This window comes from Penicillium antarcticum (genome assembly GCF_028974205.1).
Source record: "Penicillium antarcticum strain IBT 31339 chromosome Unknown utg000006l_segment0_segment0, whole genome shotgun sequence".
NCBI lineage: Eukaryota > Fungi > Ascomycota > Eurotiomycetes > Eurotiales > Aspergillaceae > Penicillium > Penicillium antarcticum.
In genome coordinates this window covers 1250990-1271299 of record NW_026695304.1, presented here as the reverse complement: position 1 = coordinate 1271299, position 20310 = coordinate 1250990, and the positions used below count along the sequence as shown (strand labels likewise).

Here is a 20310-nt window from a genome sequence, read left to right as displayed (position 1 = left end):
GGGTCAACGGGAAAGCTTGACTGTGAAGCCTGCAACTCATCTGGGAGCTACATCATAAGCATAATTCGGGATGTAACATGTGTGCGAGATCTACAACTGGCGTGATAGGCATAGATTATAGCGAGAATGGCCAAGGTTTCTAGATTCAAGCAATGAATCCTCAACAGAGTACAAATCCAGACTTGACCAAGAAAGCTGTAAGTCAACGCCGATGACAACCGAGCTCTCCAAGCCACAATAGCTTAGTAAACCAATAAAAAGACTACTCTTTATGAACCCCTTCCCTCAGACCCCTCACACCACCTAGAGCGAATCATCACAGAAGAGACAGTGGATGATAGGACTTCGGATCAATCACAGGACAAGAAGAGGACATTTTCCGCGGAAGCAGAGCGGAGCTTTAGCTGATCACCCTCGCCCCGCAGACCTGGTTTACAAATCTGAGCATCGTATAAGATCGTGAGAAAGCCGCCCTGGGCAGCATTCCGCAGGATGCATTTCGGAGCTTTCCAGTATGCTACTTGCTCCATATGGAAGTATTGCGCGGATCACAGGGACGTGTACGATTATCACCAATGCTCTCTGATGAGCCGATATGCTGGGGTATTGGATATGATGTGACTTGAATCTAATATGATGTTGGATCCCAGAGGATGAGTTCATGATCTACAATCCCCGGGGAGTAATCAAGCTCTGTGTTTCATGTTATTCTTGTACTCCCCATTGGTTAATGGGCAGTTCGGTGCCTTGATTGCTGAGGAATGCCCATTACCGGGTCTCCTGGGGTCGTACACCCGGCTGGCAAGACAGGGTGATGTCAGGTCCAACAGCCTGACGACGACGCACTGGCCTTAGGTGCATTTTCCTTATATCTATCATGCCAGAGCTCTCCTCCCCCTCATACTACACCGGAGCTTCCCTTTCTCTCTGATCTTGTATAGCTGTAGATTTACGACATCCAGTATATACCGCCAAGTTCTCTGCGAGTTCGATTTGCTCTGTTTCGATCCGGATCACAGGTTCCATTAACGGGATATTATCGACCTGTCTTGACGCCAAATCCCCCCGTTCAAGAATGAAGCCCGAAGATGTCGAAAAAGCTCATGGCTCCCCGTCCGTTGAGAGTATGGAGCAGTTTGAACTCAATAAAAGCGCCTCCAGCAGTTCCTCCGATGCTACAGTTGTCGAAAAGCCCGAGATTGAGCCGCCTCGATCAAGGCTCAAGCAGTATTTTGCTAGTTTAAAGGGCATGGAGAATCGGGGAATTGAGCGCGTTCCCCTTGAAGAACGGGAGGAAGTTACGCCGTCGACTTCGCTGCATATGATGCTCATGTGGTTTAGCATGACGCTCGCGACCAATAACATTGTTGTCGGGTCTATGGGGACACTTGTTCTAGGGCTCAGTTTCAAAGATGCAGCTTTGTGTGCCATTTTTGGGTGCATAGCCGGTGCCTCCATCATTGGTTATATGAGTACATGGGGTCCTAGGAGTGGAAATCGAACTTTGGTTTGTGAATCTGTCAAAGTGTGTGCAAGATCGAGTACTAATAGCTTTGGCAGATCGTCGCCCGTTATTTCATGGGCTATTACCCCAGCAAAGTTTGCTGCGTCCTCAACATCTTCACCAACGTCGGGTACAGCATGGTGAACAGTGTCGTCGGTGGCCAGATCCTATCAATGGTCTCCGGTGGCCAATTATCGGTCATAATTGGCATCATTATCGTCGCAGGCACAAGCTTAGCCATGGCATTATTCGGCATGCGCATCTTCCAAATATATGAACGGTAAGAAGAACATCTCAGATTTGCCCCAACCCAGCTGACCAGACTGAAGAGTTGCTTGGCTACCCCAGCTCATGGTAATCTGCGTCATTCTGGGCTCAGCAGGACCTCACTTCGACTTCAATATTCAAACAGCCGCGCCAGAGTCGCTCAACGCCAAGCGTATCACCTTCTTTTCTATAGTTCTATCTATCGGTCTCGCATGGGCTCCCTTAGCCGCAGACTACTACGTCTACTACCCACCCCAGATGAGGCGCTGGCGAACATTCCTAATGACCGTCCTTGGCGCCGCGCAGGCCATGTCTATCACCCTCCTTGTCGGCATAGGACTAGGCACAGTTCTTGCAAGCTCCACATATTACTCCAGCAAATACGGCACAGGTCCCGGAGGCCTTTTGATGACAGCCTACGACAGTCTAGGTGGGTTTGGCAAAGTCTGTGCTACTATCAACGTCCTTGCCTTGGTTGCGAACAACACCCCCGGGGCGTACTCCATGGGCATCAACCTACAAATGCTCGGTGGATTCCTCGGCAGAATCCCGCGACCTATCTCTACGACTCTTGCCACGATTGTCTATGCTGCGTGTGCTATGGGAGGTCGTAACTCTCTTTACAGTGTTTTCAAGTCTTTCTTGCCCCTCATTGGATACTGGGTTGTTATCTACGTTGTGATTGTTGTGCAGGAGGATGCTATTTTCCGTCGGCGAAAGGGGTATGATTGGTCTGCGTGGAACACTCGCGCTCAACTGCCTATGGGTCTTGCTGCGAGTGTTTCCTTCTTTGTTGGATGGGCTGGTGCAATTGTTGGCATGGTATGTTGGATCTCGACGCCTCGCTAAACTTTACCAATGCTAACCTATGACTCTAGTCCCAAGCATACTATACTGGCCCAATTGCGCGGCTCACTGGTGGAGCTGATTTGGGTCTTTGGTTGGCTGCTGGCTTTACCATGCTGGCCTTCCCGGCTTTGCGAGTATTTGAGCTGCGGTATATCGGTCGCTAAGTGAGTGTGGGAGATAATGAAGAGAAATCTGGGGTTGGATATACCGCTGTTAGGTCAAAGAGTATATAGTGAGGCAAGTATAAAGAGTGTGGAATGATTCAAGCTGCACAGAGCCCTATAATTGTTAAAGTACATTCATACCTTGCGATATTCGTGTGGCTTCGGTTAATGGTCGAATAAAAAATTTCATCTGCATGATTGGGCACTTGTGCCTCAATGGTTCTTCTGATCAACAATACCTGCATTATGGTTGGTCGATCAGCTGCGCCTTGGAGAAAGGCATCTGCATGGTGCATACTCCGTATATCCGAGGACCCCGGTCCGCGGTCGCTTCACAAGTGTAGATCTATGCTCTTAGACTTTGCTCATTACTTAGAAATTGACCAAATAGTCCTCATACCAGGTTTTATTTAGCTGTAGTAATAAATATCAAAGAAATATCCTCCATTTCTTTGTTTGTGAGCTATCTATGGATGCCGATCCCTTCCTAAAGCTGCACAATTTCGAGACTATCCCGACTTCAGCTTTCCCTTCGACTTCAACTTCAACCTCAACCTCAACCTGAGGACTGCGGGCACAGTTTTCTCCCACGGATTTCAGTCGCATTCAATATGAACTTTATCATGGATGACACCAGTATGGTGTCTTCGGGATCACTTCTATCAGAGGCAGTTGGAGCTCTCGCATCCCCGCACAAGCTGCTCACCTCCATGCTATGTCTCCTGATCGCCTGGCCAGTAGTAGCAAGCAGCATACGCAACCGACGCGCGCGAAACCTCGTAGAGAACTATCCATACCCAAACCGGGCTTCGATGTCGCAAATGACCGACGAACACGCCTTCCAAATCCAAAAACAAGTCGCCCAACTAGAATTCCCCTTCATGTTCATCAAGTCCCTTCAGTTCGCCTTGTTCAGGGTATGACACCTCAACCCCAAACAGACAATCCAAAGTTGGATGGTTCTAGGTATCCAAAATGCTGATTTTTCAAAAAGACCTACGGCATCCCCACAATTTCAGCCCTTCTAACAAAAACAACCCAATTCTCCAACCCAGAAACATCGCTCAAGCGCTACACAGATACAAGCGCTCTCGTCCAAGAAATGGTTGGCAACGATCCAACATCTCAGCGCGCTTTCCTCGGTCTCGCGCGTACCAGATATCTCCATCGCGGGTATAGATCCTCTGGCCAGATCCTCGAAGAGGATATGCTCTACACGCTAGGCTTATTCGCTCTGCAGCCTATCCGATTCATTGACCGGTTTGAATGGCGTACTTTGAACGAAATGGAACGGTGCGCTATTGGGACTTTCTGGAAGAGTGCCGGTGATGCTCTTGATATCAGTTACGATCCATTGCCTTCTGGGAAGAGTGAGAGTGGATTCCGTGATGGGATTCAGTGGCTTGAAGAGATGGAGGAGTGGTGTGAAGAGTATGAGGCTCGCTGTATGCTTCCTGATGTTAAGAATCGTGAGGTTGCGGATCAGACAACTGCTGTGCTTGTTTATATGCTTCCGACATTCATGCATCCTGTGGGACTGCAGTTCGTTTCGTTCATGATGGATGAGAGGCTGAGGAAGGCTATGCTGTGAGTTTTATACTTTCCCCTGTCCACTCTGTCGTTATTTGGTCTATCCTTGGATATGTATGGGGATGTCAATCCAGCAACTAACAGCCAACGAAAAGTTATGACCCTCCCACACCGTTCTGGAGTACGGTCTTCTCAATCCTTTTGACAACCCGCAAACTATTCCTCCGCCACTTGATGCCTCCCAGACCAAACTTCCTGCGCTACCAATCATTCACCGAAGAGCCAGACGAGGATGAGCGATTCTTCCTGACGAAATGGGAAGCAGCGCCGTACTATGTGAAGCCGACTCTCTGGAACCGCTGGGGTCCGACGGCATGGTTGACCTGGGCTCTTGGAAGACCTGTTCCTGGAGACGAAGGTGATAAGTACTCGCCTACCGGGTATAGCATTTCGGATCTCGGGCCGAAGGGGCTTGAAGGGAAGGGAAAGAAGGAGCTAGAGGATTTCTTGGCTCAGATGAAGGATTATCGGACTGGAAAGTGTCCTTTCCATTGAGTTTGTCAGTATGTCTATCTAAATTGTGACAAACCCCGAGGTACCCAGGTCGAAGAGACAGACCCCTGAAGGATGAGAAAAAGGATCATAGGACAAACAGACAAGTATCAACCAACAAACACTTCTCAAATGCTCCTAGGATCCAACAACGGATCAGTAATCGCACACCCCCTAGCCCTAACCCAAACATCAACCACCTTCGCCGCATCCCCATCCGCATCAGAATCAACAACAAAATACCACCCATAATAAGCCCCTGTAACACAAGAATGATTAGGGAAGATCTTAACAACCTGCCCAACGCTCAATGGAATCTTCTCCCGCTCAGAACCACCCTCCCAACCAAGAATAGCATGCTCCTGGCTAATCCTCTTCACAATCAACCTCCCACCTTCACCTCCATCCCCACCACTCCTCTCCCAAGAAGAAACAACCCCCCAACCCTCATACCCAGCACAAGGCTCCCGACCCAACGCAAGCGTCCCGGCAGCAACAAGAACCTCAGCAGTATCCCTCTCATCATTATACACAGAACAAACCTCCGCAAGAACCGACAGCACAACATCACGCTCAACCCCGCGCCGCCCAACAACAGCATGTGTACAAACCTGCTGCATATCCAAAATAGGATAAACACCCGCATGCAATTCAACAGAAACATCACTCCCACTCCCACTCAACAATTCCTTCAATTCAGCCGCCTCCCCACAAGACTCATCCCCCTGCATCAAATTCTGCGAGGAAACAACCTGCGGCGTGGCTCCCACACTCAACACCAATTTTCTCCCCTTTTCCTCCAATTGCGGGAGGAGAGATGTGTTGACACGTAATGCCTCCCTCAACCCCCGAATCTCAATAGATAAAGCCTTCATCGCCTCTTGAGGCGTCGAACCATTATAGCTGAGACTATTGCGCGAATATAGTCCCAATAAATTTACCGTGCCCTGTGCCTCGGCCTCCGCAATCTTCTCCAGGAGACCATTCTTATTCAAAGCTGAAGGCGGTAATCCGGCACGGTGATACCCCGTATCAACCTTGACGAAGATATGAACGGCTTTGCCTGCTTCCCTGGACAGGCTTTCTAGGTAAGGGAGCTGGTCTGGGTGGTCGATCATTAGGGAGAGGGTTGCTTTTCCTTGGTTTTGAGATAGTTCTTTTGAGATTTTGATTAGGCGCGGGATTTGCCCTGGGATTAAAGGGATGCCGTAGAGGATGTTTGTTTCTTTTGTTTTTTGGAGGGTTTGCATGAGTGGGATCATTGTTTCGATTTCCAGAGGGGTTGAGGCTATGAAATTTGCTGTTTTGGTGTTTTTTATTTGGAGGGCGGCTATTTCGGGGGTTTGGGTTTGTTAGGTGGGATGTTTGGGGTTGAGATGGGAGTTGGGGTTGGAGTTGTTTACCTTGTGGGTTTTGGTATGCGCTCTAAAGCCGACATTGAGGGCTTTTACTGTCTGTAACATTGTCTCGCAGTGGCGGCGGATTATCGCTACGTCCAGGACTGCTGCTGGTTTGGGTACCTCGTTGATTCCTTTGCCTATGTAGAACTGTTGCAATTGTGCCTGAGTCGGAAGGGAAGCCATGGTGAAGACTTGAGCGAGGACGTGAATGGAAGAAGTGAAGAAGTGAAGAAGTGAGCATGAGGGGAGGTCAAGTCGAAGTACTCATAGTTTTGTGGGGCAGAGGTCAACGCCGCGGTGAACGCCGCGGTCAGATCTACACACCGCAGACAAAAGAATAGTAAAGAATGAAAGTAAAGAACATATTCAGAGAATTTTGAATTGGACAATTAAGAAGGGGGAAAAAAAGAGTATGCTAAGTGGCATCCGTGTGTACGCCTTGAAAGAAAAAAAAAAAAAAAAAAGACCAAAAGGCCAGCCAAACCAGGCCAAACCAGGCCTAACCAGCATGCAAGTGATAGTAAGAGTCCCAAGCGGAGTCTATGCATAGTTTTGAACAGCCAAAATTGTTGCGCCAAGCCCTTCCGTACTCCGAAAAACAAGTCAAGTCAAGTTGACGACAAAGAGAGGAAAAGAGAAATTACAGGTCCAAGGCGGGAATGAGGGAGGATAGGAGGATAAAGATAGGTAGGAGGGGGGGGAAGTATGATTAGCTCAATCGGGTAGTGTTTACACCTGCGACTGGCTGTGACTAGATCTCGACCGCTGAGACAGCGAGCGACGACCACGGCTAGAAGGAGCCCGTTCCGGCGGCGCATGTTCAAAGAACGGAGTAAGATCCGGATTCTGACTAGGCGGGATTTTGGAGGTGGCAGAGTATTCATTCAAGAGCTGGTCATTGGCATCTGTATCGGGATGCACTTCAATGCCAGGCTCTCTGTCCAAACCACCATGGGGCCCACCCGTAGTTGGAAAAGTGATCGAGTCAGCTTCGCCATGTCCACGCTCGATAGGAGACCATCCTGCAATACTGCCTGCAACGATACCGGCCATTGCGGCGGCGGGGCCGAAGGTCGAGTTTGAGCGGGAGCGGGTGTTGCGTCTGGAGCGGGACTCTGGGGTGAGGGGTTGCGGTGTTGGGCTGCCATTGTCGTTGTCGCCGTTTGGTGTTGGGGGAGACGAGGATGAGTCTCTGGAACGGGAGCCACTGCGGGACCGGGGGAGGAGTTCCTGGGGGTGTTGCAGCTTGTGGCGTATGTGGCGGAGACGGCCGCCGCGGACGCGCTTGATGAATGCGAGTTGGTCACGAATTTCTTCCAGGGCTGGGTTCCATTCGTAGTGGCGGTCTTCGTCAGAGACGACTAGTTCGGGGCTCTTGTTGCGGGACCAGAAGTGGGGGATAAGTCGGCTGATGAATTCGTCTGGAATCAGACGGATAATCACGGCGATGGGGAGAGAGATGGCGCCAAGGACGAGACTGACGGCCCACTGGGAGCCTTGGTCGAGTCGCTTGACAGAGAAGGCGGCGCCACCGACGAAGATGATTAGGACTTGGCCTCCGATGATGATCAGCTGGATACCGATGAACCATTTGTTTTTCCAGACACGCTCCATAATGTTGAAGTTGTTGTCAATGCGACGGGAATTGTACTGGTTGAAAATCTGCATGAAGACGAAGGTGTTGAAAACCACAGTCTGCATATGGTCATGATCCCAAGAGAAAATCGTGTCTCCAGCAAAGTTCAGAACGAACGTCACAACAAGTTGGTAGATGGACTGTCCGATGATCATCTTCCACATGGTCAGAGTAATAAGCGGGTCGGATTTCGATTCCGGTCTGCGGTCGAGCACAGTCGGTGTTGGAGGATCCGTAGCCAAAGCAAGAGCAGCAAAAGTATCCATAATCAAGTTAACCCACAACAGCTGGACTGCACTAAGCACGGAATCCTCATTGTCGCTAGCAACAGCAGAGACGAATGTAAGGATAACAGCAGTGATGTTAACAGTAATCTGGAACTGAAGGAACTTCTTGACAGCATCGCTGACAGTACGACCCCAAGCCATGGCCTTGACGATAGAAGCAAAGTTATCATCCATGAGAATAATATCAGAGGCCTCCTTGGCAACTTCAGTACCAGTGATACCCATAGCAAAACCGACATCGGCATTCTTGAGAGCTTGAGCATCGTTGGTTCCATCACCAGTAACGGCAACAGTCTCGCCAAGTTTCTTGAGCTGGTTAACCAGAATCTTCTTATCCTCTGGACTGGACCGGGCGATGACCTGGAGTCTGGGAATGATCTGATTCATTTGGCGCGTGCTCAGCTTGCGGAACTTGGGTCCTTCAATTGCGATACCGCCAGACGTGTAGATACCACACTCCTGGGCAATAGCCTTGGCAGTCATGATGTTGTCACCAGTGACCATGCGGACAAACACACCAGCACGCTGGCATCTGTGCACGGCCTCGGAGACACCTGCTCGGAGAGGATCCTGAATACCATAGATACCTAGCACTGCCATATCCTTGAAGATAGGTTCAAAGAGAGCCTGGTTACGGTCGGTTTCCGAGGTCGGGGCTCCACGAGGTGGCCATTGCTCGAAGTCACGGTAAACAAGGGCAATGCAGCGGAGAGAACGAGAGGCGTAGTTGGTCATGATGGTATCCAAGGTAGTCTTGTTCTCCTCCGAGAGAGGAGCCTCGGACAGAGTATCAGTAGGATCACGGACGATGCGAGTCGAGTGAGAGATCAGGATTTCAGCAGCGCCCTTGACGAGCATTCGGTATTTGCCATTCGCCAGCTGCATCACTACTGCCATGCATTTCCGTCCAGAATCGAATGGGTACATCTGCACCATCTTGCCATTTGCTTTGAATTCGCCAAGAACCCCCATTCCAAGGTAGTCTCTGGCAAAAGTCAAGAGAGCGGTCTCTGTCTTGGAACCAATAAATGTCTTCACACCTTCAACCTCGCCTTCGAAGGCGGTGGAGTTGTAGACAATCGACTGAAGTAAAACATCTTTCACAGAATCAGACAGCGTAGACACAAACTCTTGAGCGGAAATCTCAGAGGAGTCCTCCGGTGAAACACCCGAGTACTTTCCAAAGCGCGACGAAGTACCCAATGTTGCAGCTACTGCCGTCATTTTATTTTCCGTCAAAGTTCCCGTTTTATCAGAACAAATCGTGGTGGCACCTCCCATAGTTTCACAAGCTTTGAGGAAGCGAACCAAATTGTTGTCCTTGATCATTCGAGTTGTTGCAAAGGCGAGAGCGAGCGTGACAGCCAGTGGCAACCCCTCCGGCACAGCAACGACGACGATAGTAACGGCGACAATGAAAATTTGTAAGAAGGCTTGACCCTTGGCATCTGCACCGCCTTCGATATCCTTGAGTCGGACCAGAAATTTGATGAACAGAACCACGAAGAGCAAGAGACCAGAAGCGAGACCAAGTTTGGCGATATACTCAGCCAACACGTTGAGCTTAGTTTGCAAAGGAGTTGTCTCGCCCTCCTCTTGGAGGGACATCATTGTCCGACCATGAGTCGAGTTCGTTCCAGTAGCAGTAACCAAGAAGGTACCAACGCCTTCAGACACCTTGGCACCGGAGATGATGAAAGGATCCTTCTTTTTCAAATTTTCGTGGTGTTCAATCATCCGATACACTTCTTCGCCAGGAGTCTTTCGTAGAACGTCAGACTCACCAGTTGCCGAGGATTCGTCACACTTGAGATCATGACCTTCGATCAAAATGCCGTCGACGGGGACCATATCACCCGGTTCCAAAAGCATCACATCGCCAACCAAAACATTGTGAATCGAGATTTCTTCGATTTTGCCTGATCGGGTGACCTTAACCTGCCGATTCTCCTTCTTCTTGTTGAGTTTCGCGAATTGCCGCTCCTTTTGCCAATCGTTGGCAGCGCCAACAGTGACAACAATAATGATAGCCACCAAAATGGCCAGACCTTCCACCCATTCAACACCCGGTTCATCGGGATTAGCTGGATGAAGCGACTGCGGAATACCCACAGCAAGGGAGATAACAGCCGCAACAGTCAACAAGATCAAGACCTTGTCATTGTACGCAATCCAAGCAAGCTCCCAGATAGACTTCAATTTCCGCTCTGGCAGCTTATTATCACCGAATATGCGTCGTCGATCGACATGATCCTCACCACCAGCCGTTACAACCGAACCCTCGGTAACAGCCGGTGGTGTCTGAGTCGACGAAAGATATTTGGGCGTCTGCTCAGGTGAGACCGCGGTGTCGAAGCTAACCGAGCCGTCCAGGATTGTCTCATCCACGCTCAGCCCACTCCGGACATCAGTCCGCAGCCCCTTTTCCAGACCGCGCAAGCCACCCAGCGCACGGAAGGCGCCAAAGCTCTTCGGATTGAGCAGCTTGTTCAGCTGGCCTGGTGAGAAAGCAAACTTGTTATCTTCGACCTCGAACTCGGATTCGCGGCCGGGGTCTGGGTTCAGCGCGTCTTCCTCGTCGACACTGTGGTTCTTGATCAGGTCCGCCCGTGAACCTTGCGATGTGGAAGTCACATAGGTCTCGCCGCCGTACGTGCTCGATGTCTGGCTTGTGTCTTCTGACTCGAGGGAGTTGCCTCGGGACCGGGCTCCGGGCACGGAGAGGAAGTTCGAGTGTGTCTCGGGCACCTTGGTCTTGGGCGAGGAGATGTTGTGTGGGGATGTTGGGCGATTCTCGGGATCTCGACCTTCGGACGAGGCATTCGAGCGGAGGGAGGCTGGAGACCTCATGTCTGTGGGAGAGACGCTGCCGTTATTTAACAGGGCGCTTGTGTCGCTGTGAGCATTCTCCGTGTAGGTCTGGATGGAGGGATGAGCTCCGGCGACATGAGCTGGGGGTTGGAAGGGATCCGGGGAGTTCACGGCCGAGGTATCTATTGTGATTGTTGGCGCGCGCTCTCGACGTAGGGGAGCCGACTGCTGGGTCGGCTCGTCGGGGCGTGAATCGGACATAGTTTCAATCCGAGCGCGGTTCACGCGACAGTGGAGAAGTTGATAGGCTCATAGATGGGATAAGCTAGAGCCCGTAAGGGGAGTGTACAGTAGAGTCGAGAGTGTCAAGAGGTAAGTAAGGAAAGGAAAGGAGATATGACACCCCTGTGGTCCACCTTGGGTCTCGAACTAAGATTCATCACTTTATCCTCCCGCATCTCCACAGCACAGCCCCAGACAGATACTACGTAGTGGACAGTAATAGCTAGTACATCACAATTATTATCTGGATATTTAGTATCATTATTATCCTAGTGATGCCCTTGTTTACCTCTTTCACTACCTACAGAGTTTTCCTACCTATGTGGCATTGTTTGCCGAATGGCAAATACCAAGCTCTATAGCGCCTGCACTGCCTCACTCTGCCAAGCCTCCAATAGGGGCCAATTAAATTACGGGGACTAATGATTAATGTCAATTATATGAAGTCTAGCCTATGCACTTTTCGCATTCTACGCTAGTCACATTAACGGTTCAAGTGGTGACGTTTCCCCTAGATCGACCGATGATGCTCAAAACTTCATGTAACCTCGAGCAACGAACGTTAACTTAGTTACCGAATCAGTTACATATATGTCACCGGAAAGACCCCCGACATGGTCAATTCCTAGAAATAAAAGTGGCAGATAATAATTAGCTTGGTTAAAGCTTGATATCTACAAACTTAACAAGATCAACCCCAAAAACAAGTTGTAAGTTACGCCGTAAGTAGAGTAGAAGTACATGTAGCGCAAATCTGATATCATCACTCCATCTCCCCCCCCCCCATCTTTTTACACAGCCACGCAACCCACCCAAAACTTAGACCTCATCCACAACACATCATCCAAACACATCACCTAAACAGATCATCGAAAGATCCATATCCAAACCCAAACATGTCCACGTCCACGCCCAAACCCATGTACGGCCTCACCGCCGTCCCAGCAACCCCCAACACCCTACTAACAAATAAACGACCAACCCAACCCCCAAGCCCAACCAGCGTCCAGCAAACCCCAATCCCAAACACCCCACTAGCCCAACGCATAAACAGCTACGCGCACCACCATCTCCCAGAGGAAACATATAACCACTCTCTCCGGGTGTACCACTACGGCCAAGCAATCAAAGCCTACCGGTTCCCGGCATCTCAATTCCCAGAATGGCATTTCGACGACGAGACGTATTTCCTAGCGTGCGTGTTGCATGATATCGGGACCACCAGGGAGAATCTAAGGGCTACGAGGTTGAGTTTTGAGTTTTATGGGGGGTTGCTTGCTTTAAGAGTTTTGCAGGATGTTAATGCCACTCATTCTCATTCTCATGCCCATTCCCATGCTGGTGTGAATGCAGGTGCGGACAGTGATGAGGACAAGGTGGAGATCCGAACTGGAACTGGGATCGGGGTTGGTGCCAGCAGTGTCGGTGGTCCTGCTGCAACGACAACCGCAACTAATGCCAATGCCGCGGCGCCGCGTGAACAAGCTGAGAGTGTGGCGGAAGCCATTATTCGGCATCAGGATTTGTGCCATGTAGGCAAGATGACGGCTGTGGGACAACTATTGCAGTTGGCGACGATCTTTGGTAAGTTGTCAATAATTTGTGTTGCATATCTTCTCCTTTTTCTTGCCGGTTTATGGTTTTGGCCAAGATGTGGCTTGGGAGGTTGTTTATTGTTTGACGGGATATGTACTCCGTGTATCCATATTTGTTTGATACGTCATATTCTATGGAGTACTCTGCTAACCTGCTACCTTACTGTACTGCATGGTTCCCGTCTTTCGAAACTTCGCCCTTAACTTATCCTTGTCATGTTTTGATCTGTGCGCTGATCTTCTCATCTTTCGCTTTAGATAATACTGGCGCCTATGCTGATCTCGTTCATGCTGATACCATCAAGGATGTCTGTGCGCATTTCCCAAGGATGAAGTGGAGTCGTTGTTTTGTTGCTGCTGTTCAACAGGAGATTGAGTTGAAGCCTTGGGCTCATAGTACTGCTTTGGGTGAGGAGTTCGAGCAAAAAGTGCTTGGTAATAGGTTGATGGAGCCTTATGAGTGATCTGATCTATTGAGAGAGCGTCTCCTAGGTTTGTGATTTAAGTATGTTTATGTTGCAACTGATCGACAGGGAAGCTAATGACGCATGATACCGATACTTTACCAAATTGACGAATTGTGGAAAACAATCCACTCAACGTAAATCTCAGATTCAGGACTGTCATGATTGTCGAATGTAAAACCGGCCCTCCTATTCATTCATTTGATGGATCCATTTCAGCCTCCGTAAAACAGACAAGCCATGCTAATGTACACAACATATTGCACCCGCTCACATCTCCTGGAGATTATGAAGCCGGGTTTCACCCTCCTTCTTGGGGATCTCAACATCCCAGATCTTCAATTCCTGGCCCTTCTCAAAGTGGGGATCCCTCTTCTTATTGGACAGCTGGAACTCGAGGTTCCGGTTGACCATCGCCTTACTGGACAATGCCAGTGCATCAACGAGCTCAGCCATGCGCCGGGACTTGGTGAAGGCATTTGTCAGGTGCTTGAAGTTGGCCACCCAGACCGATACGATCATGCATTGGGTCAGTAGGTCGTGCCTCTCTAGACAGTGGCTGGCATAGTGCATGGCGTTGTGGTAGTCGAGGACTAGTTCTGGGAGGTAGGTGGTTCGGATTTGATCGTAGTCTTTTTCTTCGTCGGCATCGGTAGATGTGATCAGCCAGTCGTCGTTGACTACTGCTCCCAAATACTCTTCCATGGCTCCGACACACTCATGCATTTCATCAGTCATGTCGGTAACGGCACCTGAGTCACGGCGACGTTTGGTCCTGCGCTGATTAGATTTGTATTGCATTAATATGGGAGAGAACTTACTTGGAGATCTGCTCGTGGATCTGAGCAAATTGTTCCACTGTATCGAATCCGAGGGTCAAGACCTCCAGATCCGACATCCGTTGGCATTGGTACCATGCTGCCACTAGTCCAAAGTTGCTGGAGTTGGAGATGCTGCGTCGGTGAAGACTGTTCAAACTGTTCCTCTTCTTAGATGGACTGGTTGGTGTGGGCGCCTCAACAAGGTTCTCTTGTGGGGGGATGGAAATGATATCGGAGCCGAACTTCTCAATCGAAATATCAGACAATCGCATACGGAGACTCAGCTCGCGAGCAGCGGCAAGCTTATCAGCAACTAGAAAGTGTCAGTCAGTTGGATTTGAGAGAGAGAATGATAAAACATACCAAAGAACTTGCGATATAGCCAAGCGCCGAGCTCACAAATCTTGTCCCATTGACCGTCAACGACACGGAACCACTCCAGACAGCGGATCATCTTCTCATCTTCATCGGCAACAGAGGTACCAATCAAATCGGTCTTTGGTGACACCAGCGCCCGAAGACCATCAGGTCGTCGCACCACTCGTGAATATCCTGTAACCTCTCTGGAGTGATCGATAGTGGGAACATTAGCACTCAACCACTTCCATTGAACCTCAAGAACGGCTTCAACGTCGATTCCATATCTACGCATAAGTCTGACCTGCTGCATTTTCTCTTCGGGGTCGATGATCTCAATGAGAATCTTAGAGAAGACACTGTTTGCCATCTCAGTAGGAAGAAGAGACACGTAAAGTGGAATGAGGTCGAAGAGGCACTTTTCTTCCAGGATGGCAATGTATCCAGCAATGATCACTGATGCCTGCTCGAAGAAATGGGTGTCTGCACGAGCATAGGTCATCGAGCTGGCCACGATGTAGGTATGTGTGGCAATCTTGAGAGCCTCCTCGTCATCGGCAGCAATGAGGTATGATTCATCCACAGGGCTATGCGCAAGCTCTGGAACAATGGATGCCTTGCCAAATTTGGCAATGCTTAGCTGCGAGACAGCTTGAGCGAGCGCCGGGAAGAAAGAGTCGTAACCCTTGCTGAGAATGGCGGCTTGGATGTTACGGAACGGATTGCGCGCTTCACCGCTGACTCGCTCAACGCCTCTGAGGTAAGCAAAGAACTTTTGAAGTTCAGCATGACCAGGCGCTTCTGGTGTGAACACTACAGGGGTGTTAGGCGCGAGACTGAGTTTGCGCTGGAACTGTGTGCAGAATCCCCGGTAGCGTTGGAGCACAACACTGTTGAAGTGTACGTAGAGATGGTCGTCCCAGCTGCGGCAGACACTCGAGGCAGCATCAGTCTCGCCAGACAGTAGTGAATAGACTGCCCGCTGGAAGTCATCGGTATTAGGGCTGCGTGTCAGGGCTGCGCAAGCGGTGCGCCAGGAATCGTGTGCCCGACTGTTCATCAGTCGCGTGTGACTATCATTGGTGGGGAATCGAGTCGTCTTGGGCGCATTATCATCCACGCTAGAGCCACACAGGCTGACAGCCCTCCATCCTTCCAGACGGCCCTCTGCCCATTCACGAATCTTTGTCCAGTTCTCGCCTTGTCTCAGCATCTTCCAACAAGTCAGCCAGGTGGCGCGTTCGTAGATCTCGTCCTGCGTTTCCAAGCCGCGCTTCTGTCGAGTAAGAGCATCGGGATCGAGTTGTGTGACCAGTGGCTTCTGTTCGTCGGTGCTTAAAAGCGAGCGGGAGATACCCGGGTCAGTCGACTCAAGAGGTTGTGGCCATGCGCGCAGTCGCTTATGACCCTTGATCGCCTCTTTAGTGTAAAGCCATCCGTGCGACCATAGTCCCTGGCCCCGTTCCGAGCGCTCCTCCATTTGCGCGATCAAATTATCGAAATCCTGTGTACTAGTCTTGGAGGTCTCCTCTAGCCATCGCATAGCAACAACACATTCAAGACCATACTGATCGGCGTTCAAGAACTCCTCCCAGATCTCGCGATCAGATGAGTAGCGGTGGAGATTCTGAAATGCTGTCTGGCGGCCTTCCTTGAAGCTAGCGCGACTGGCGGGATCATCGATACTGATCAGGTTGAGCAGAAGACGCCAGGTATCAACCTCGAGTTGCAATCGCTGGATTTGCTCATGGGATTTTATATCGCTTGCGCGATAGCTCGCCCGGTGTCGGTTGGCAGTTTGTTGTGACTGTATTTCCTTGATGGCGTTTTTCGCAAGATCGCGGTAGCTCTCCACGAGCTTGTAGGCTGCCTGGACATTCTGAAAATCGTCGGTAGTATTTTTGCGCTTAAATTGATCGAGCTTGTCGGCGAATGCTTCAATTTGACGGGTGACGCGGTCGGCGGTTCGGCGAAGGGGATGCAGTGCTTCCTGAGCACCCGCGGCTGTAAACAGCGGGGTATCTGAGATCCATCAGTGGATGTTGTTCGAAAGTCGATGTTCGAACCAACCTTGTCCCTTGCCCGGAATTTCGTAAACAGACTGCAGCGCAGGCTCTGGCTCCGACTCCTCGGAGCCGGTCTCCGATTCCTCCTCATTCACGCCATCCATATCTTCATCCATGTCCTCATCCTGGTCTTCAGATGTTGGTTCTTCATCTTCTGATCCTTCATTCTCATCATAAGATTCACTCTGATCCTCTTCCTCAACACTGATGATCTCATTTTGCCTAGGAGGAGGCAATGCCTAGGGAGATTAGCGGAGTCGAAGAAAAAAAGAAATGCGACATACCTGTGAAAACAGGTTACTCCCTGACGAAGCAGTACGAGCTGAACGAGTTAAGGGCGCCATGATGAGAGGCGTGACAAGGGAGAGAGAAGCTCTGAGGAATTGCCGTGTGTTTGTCTCTTTTGGCGCGTTGGCAGGCTAACCCCAATGTGGCCTAGCGCCAAATGAGATCCTATTTCACCGAATTTTCTCATCCGCAATTCCTCTTCTTCTTTTTTCTTCCACAAATGTCATTAGGCTTTCATTAGAGTCTCGGAACGAAAGCTCAATTTTCGTTCAGGTCCTTGAGGCCTCTCTGCGTGCTCAAGATTGTCTTAGAACAATTGCAGTTCTTCAATTAGCCTGGTTTCCTCCATATGGAAACTCAGACCGCAAGGGAATTGTGACATGCCTGTGGAGGCAATTCGTATGTACATTGTAGTTTAATAGGGATCTATTTCTTGCTCTCTGTTGCCTGTGCTCGCTGTCTCATCTTCAGACGCAGCAAATTGGCCTTGGGACAGCTGACGGTAGACGCCTGGTCTCCTCGTTCCTGGTAAAAGGCATTGCAGCATTCGTATAAGGCGTCGATTTGTGCCTGGCACTTGTCCTCGTTAAACGAATTTTTGGTCAAGCAATCTAGCTCGGGTTAGAGACTGTCGTCATGATCAATTAGGTTACAATTACCTTGAATGGCGCACTGATATTGTTAGCAAGGCCAGGATATCAAAGGCTTCAGGAGACATACAGCGCGTGGGTGACAGGGCTGGTCATGAGACAGATCTTGTTTAAGGTTCCCCTGCAGCTTCTTAGTATCTATCCGAGAATTCCCAGCAGTATCCCATACCATAATGCAGAGCTTCAAAGACAAATGTACTATGGACGAAGAAGACGTGTGAGCGGAATCCCTACGGCAAAATAGCGTCACCGCTTTAAAACCGTGGGGCGAGGCGCTATTCTGCCGCTGATCTCTCTCTCTCTCTCTCTCTCTCTCTCTCTCTCTCTTCTCTCCAACTTTAACTTGACTTCTTCACCGCCGTCCACTGCTCCAGTTTATCCAGTAAGTTCTTCGTCTTCCATCTCCTCATCTCATATCTGTTTGGAATCTATTCTAACCATCTTCTGGCTCTCTAGACAGACTCATTTTCAAGCTCCCGCACCAATTTCTTTCCACAAGCATTACCACGAAGGTGAGCCTCTTAGCCTGTCGCCACATCGCGTCTGTGAAGTCAGTCATCTAACAGTGTTCAGCCAAAATGTCTGACAAGGAAAGCGCACCACCCACTGAGCACCTGAATATCAAGGTCACGGACAACAACAATGAGGTCTTCTTCAAGATCAAGCGGACCACCCAGCTTAAGAAGCTGATGGATGCGTTTTGCGAGCGCCAGGGAAAGCAAATTTCTACCGTGCGTTTCCTATTTGACGGTACCCGTGTCCGTCCTGAGGATTCTCCCGATACTGTATGTCCTTCTTTCTTTGCCCTGAAGGTTTTGAATTTCTTGGGCTAAACCATTGCAATAGCTCGATATGGCCGACGGAGATACCCTGGAAGTCCACCAGGAGCAAATTGGAGGATGCTAAACGTCTCGCTCCGTCCACGCTCGAGTCGCCAGTATTCGCTTGATACTGATATTCCCACACACGTGATGGGAGGGTGGCAGAGTTGTTGTGGGTTCTGATAGAAATTTCATTCATGGCCCAGGCGAGGGAGTTCATATGGCTTGTTTTATGAGACACGAATTTACAAAAGTCGCTCAATCTTTAGATTGCGGTGCAACTTTACTTACCTTGATCGCCTCCGGATCTATTATATAGATCACCACGTAGGTTCCCAGGTCAACCCAGATTACCTCGCCTTTGGTCAATTTCAGGCTATCACACGACCAAGGGGAGTAGCAATGGGAATTGTGTATGCCGGGCTTTCCTTTCCCATTCATTCAGAGAGGGGCCAATGGCATGTATCAATCGCAGCCTGGATGCTTTCCATGCTCAGTACAAATTTTCTGGGTTGTATTGACCAAATTTAACGCGCCACATCTATGTCGCGCTTATGCTTACGCGCTATCTGACTATCAGTCAATCGATTCCAGAGTCCAGAGCATAAGAGAATGAGCATGAGTATTAAGGCTTCCGCCCAGCTGGACAGAAAGATCTACCTACACACGGGACTCCACCACCAGAAAAACGAAACAACAAAGCGTTGCCCACCGAGCTCTCCAACGGACCAGCCAGGAAACCCACAAATAGGCAGTACACATCAATATAAACAGCCCAACCCCAACGAATACAGACACATATCAAGATTTCCAGTATAGACATCCCCAAAATCAAACTCAACTATCCCAAACAGCAAGCTTGGCCTTCTCATTCTCCTCATGGGCCTTAGCCTCCTCCTCCTTCTCCTTCTTCTTCCGTCGAATCTCCTGCTCCTTAACAGACCGATCATAAGCCCTCTGCTCCTCAGTCCTCTTCGGCGCCCGAATCCCCAACGCACCAGCAATCAACCGCGACGCAACAGCAGTCTGCTTCTCAGGCCGTCGAGCAGGTCCATCCCTTGCCGCAGGTGATGCTGCCCTAGCACTGGCAGCAGCCCATGGATTGGATGTTTGTGGGGATATAGGTGTTGGGGGCGGATCAAGAGGACCCTCTGTTGCGCTGAGAGTTGGCGAGAGAACGCCGTCCTCGCCGCGGGGTTGGGCATCTGATTCCGATTCCGATTCTGGTTCTGAGGCTGAGGCTGAGGCTGAATCTGCCTCGTCTTCCCAGGAGTCTGCGATGGGTTTCGCTTTCTTGGTGGTTGGTCTTTCTGTGCTGGGCTCTGTTGTCTTCGTTGTTGGGCGGGCGATGTCTGGAACCGGTCCCTTTTCGCCGATGGATAGGTTGCGGAGGGTGGATTGGAGCTCGGCGCTTGGATCGGACATGATGTATGGGATGTGTGGATTGGAATTGGTGTAGCAGGTGTGGAAATAGAAGTGGGAGGGAATTTTGAACGGAATTGTGGGAATGGAAGAATATATATAGATCGAGACAACTCGAAATAGAATATGGCGTCAGTGACATTCGTCGATCGTGGAGAAGGGCTAGACCACTTCGGGTGTTGGTGCCTGAGGAATCAACTCACCTCGGGGGTATACCTCGGGTCTATCATTCGGGACTTGTCTTGTGAAACACACTAATTGCTTAGCAGTTTGCCTGGAACAAGGCTGAAAATTGAGGTTCTGCAGGTCATCTCCCTTCGCCCTGTAATTTATTGAAATATGTTCCTTGTTGCCAAGGGTGTGGTGATCCTTGCTCGGGTTTCAGGGAGGCTTTTGTTCGAACGCCCTGTTCATAATTAGTGAAGTCTCTCTCAAAACAGGGCTTTATCCCGTTTCGATGGGTATGAAATTGAATGTGTTTCTTGCTCACATTCTCTGTGGCTTTTCTTTAAATCACCTACATCCACTGTCCTCTATGTAGAGC

At 50.0% G+C, this 20310-nt stretch overlaps 10 protein-coding genes across 10 annotated transcripts; 4 read left to right on the top strand and 6 right to left on the bottom strand.

Annotated features, from left to right (window-relative positions):
- Window positions 1–1075: 1075 nt before the first annotated feature.
- On the top strand, window positions 1076–2784 carry N7508_006557 (uncharacterized protein; the record flags this gene model as incomplete). Its single annotated transcript, XM_058464623.1, has 4 exons — window positions 1076–1507; window positions 1561–1784; window positions 1834–2593; window positions 2650–2784. 4 exons carry the CDS (start codon window positions 1076–1078, stop codon window positions 2782–2784), a joined length of 1551 nt encoding a protein of 516 aa, XP_058318476.1.
- A 611-nt stretch (window positions 2785–3395) lies between these two features.
- N7508_006556 (uncharacterized protein) lies at window positions 3396–4869 on the top strand (the record flags this gene model as incomplete). The annotated part of the gene is made up of 3 exons (XM_058464622.1): window positions 3396–3701; window positions 3779–4371; window positions 4470–4869. The coding sequence occupies 3 exons, from the start codon at window positions 3396–3398 to the stop codon at window positions 4867–4869; spliced, it is 1299 nt and encodes a 432-aa protein (XP_058318475.1).
- Window positions 4870–4994: 125 nt separating this feature from the next.
- N7508_006555 (uncharacterized protein) lies at window positions 4995–6128 on the bottom strand (the record flags this gene model as incomplete). The annotated part of the gene is made up of 1 exon (XM_058464621.1): window positions 4995–6128. One exon carries the CDS (start codon window positions 6126–6128, stop codon window positions 4995–4997), a length of 1134 nt encoding a protein of 377 aa, XP_058318474.1.
- A 90-nt stretch (window positions 6129–6218) lies between these two features.
- Window positions 6219–6449, bottom strand: N7508_006554 (uncharacterized protein; the record flags this gene model as incomplete). Its single annotated transcript, XM_058464620.1, has 1 exon — window positions 6219–6449. One exon carries the CDS (start codon window positions 6447–6449, stop codon window positions 6219–6221), a length of 231 nt encoding a protein of 76 aa, XP_058318473.1.
- A 546-nt stretch (window positions 6450–6995) lies between these two features.
- pmcA (putative P-type calcium ATPase) lies at window positions 6996–11261 on the bottom strand (the record flags this gene model as incomplete). Its single annotated transcript, XM_058464619.1, has 1 exon — window positions 6996–11261. The coding sequence occupies one exon, from the start codon at window positions 11259–11261 to the stop codon at window positions 6996–6998; it is 4266 nt and encodes a 1421-aa protein (XP_058318472.1).
- A 917-nt stretch (window positions 11262–12178) lies between these two features.
- N7508_006552 (putative urea hydro-lyase/cyanamide hydratase) lies at window positions 12179–13341 on the top strand (the record flags this gene model as incomplete). The annotated part of the gene is made up of 2 exons (XM_058464618.1): window positions 12179–12866; window positions 13136–13341. The coding sequence occupies 2 exons, from the start codon at window positions 12179–12181 to the stop codon at window positions 13339–13341; spliced, it is 894 nt and encodes a 297-aa protein (XP_058318471.1).
- A 270-nt stretch (window positions 13342–13611) lies between these two features.
- Window positions 13612–16929, bottom strand: N7508_006551 (nucleoporin Nup84/Nup107 family protein; the record flags this gene model as incomplete). The annotated part of the gene is made up of 5 exons (XM_058464617.1): window positions 13612–14116; window positions 14163–14475; window positions 14526–16541; window positions 16590–16824; window positions 16870–16929. 5 exons carry the CDS (start codon window positions 16927–16929, stop codon window positions 13612–13614), a joined length of 3129 nt encoding a protein of 1042 aa, XP_058318470.1.
- A 370-nt stretch (window positions 16930–17299) lies between these two features.
- On the bottom strand, window positions 17300–17695 carry N7508_006550 (uncharacterized protein; the record flags this gene model as incomplete). The annotated part of the gene is made up of 3 exons (XM_058464616.1): window positions 17300–17484; window positions 17533–17545; window positions 17594–17695. The coding sequence occupies 3 exons, from the start codon at window positions 17693–17695 to the stop codon at window positions 17300–17302; spliced, it is 300 nt and encodes a 99-aa protein (XP_058318469.1).
- Window positions 17696–18101: 406 nt separating this feature from the next.
- N7508_006549 (SUMO family protein SMT3) lies at window positions 18102–18429 on the top strand (the record flags this gene model as incomplete). Its single annotated transcript, XM_058464615.1, has 2 exons — window positions 18102–18308; window positions 18370–18429. The coding sequence occupies 2 exons, from the start codon at window positions 18102–18104 to the stop codon at window positions 18427–18429; spliced, it is 267 nt and encodes an 88-aa protein (XP_058318468.1).
- A 752-nt stretch (window positions 18430–19181) lies between these two features.
- On the bottom strand, window positions 19182–19769 carry N7508_006548 (uncharacterized protein; the record flags this gene model as incomplete). The annotated part of the gene is made up of 1 exon (XM_058464614.1): window positions 19182–19769. One exon carries the CDS (start codon window positions 19767–19769, stop codon window positions 19182–19184), a length of 588 nt encoding a protein of 195 aa, XP_058318467.1.
- Between the last annotated feature and the right edge of the window lie 541 nt (window positions 19770–20310).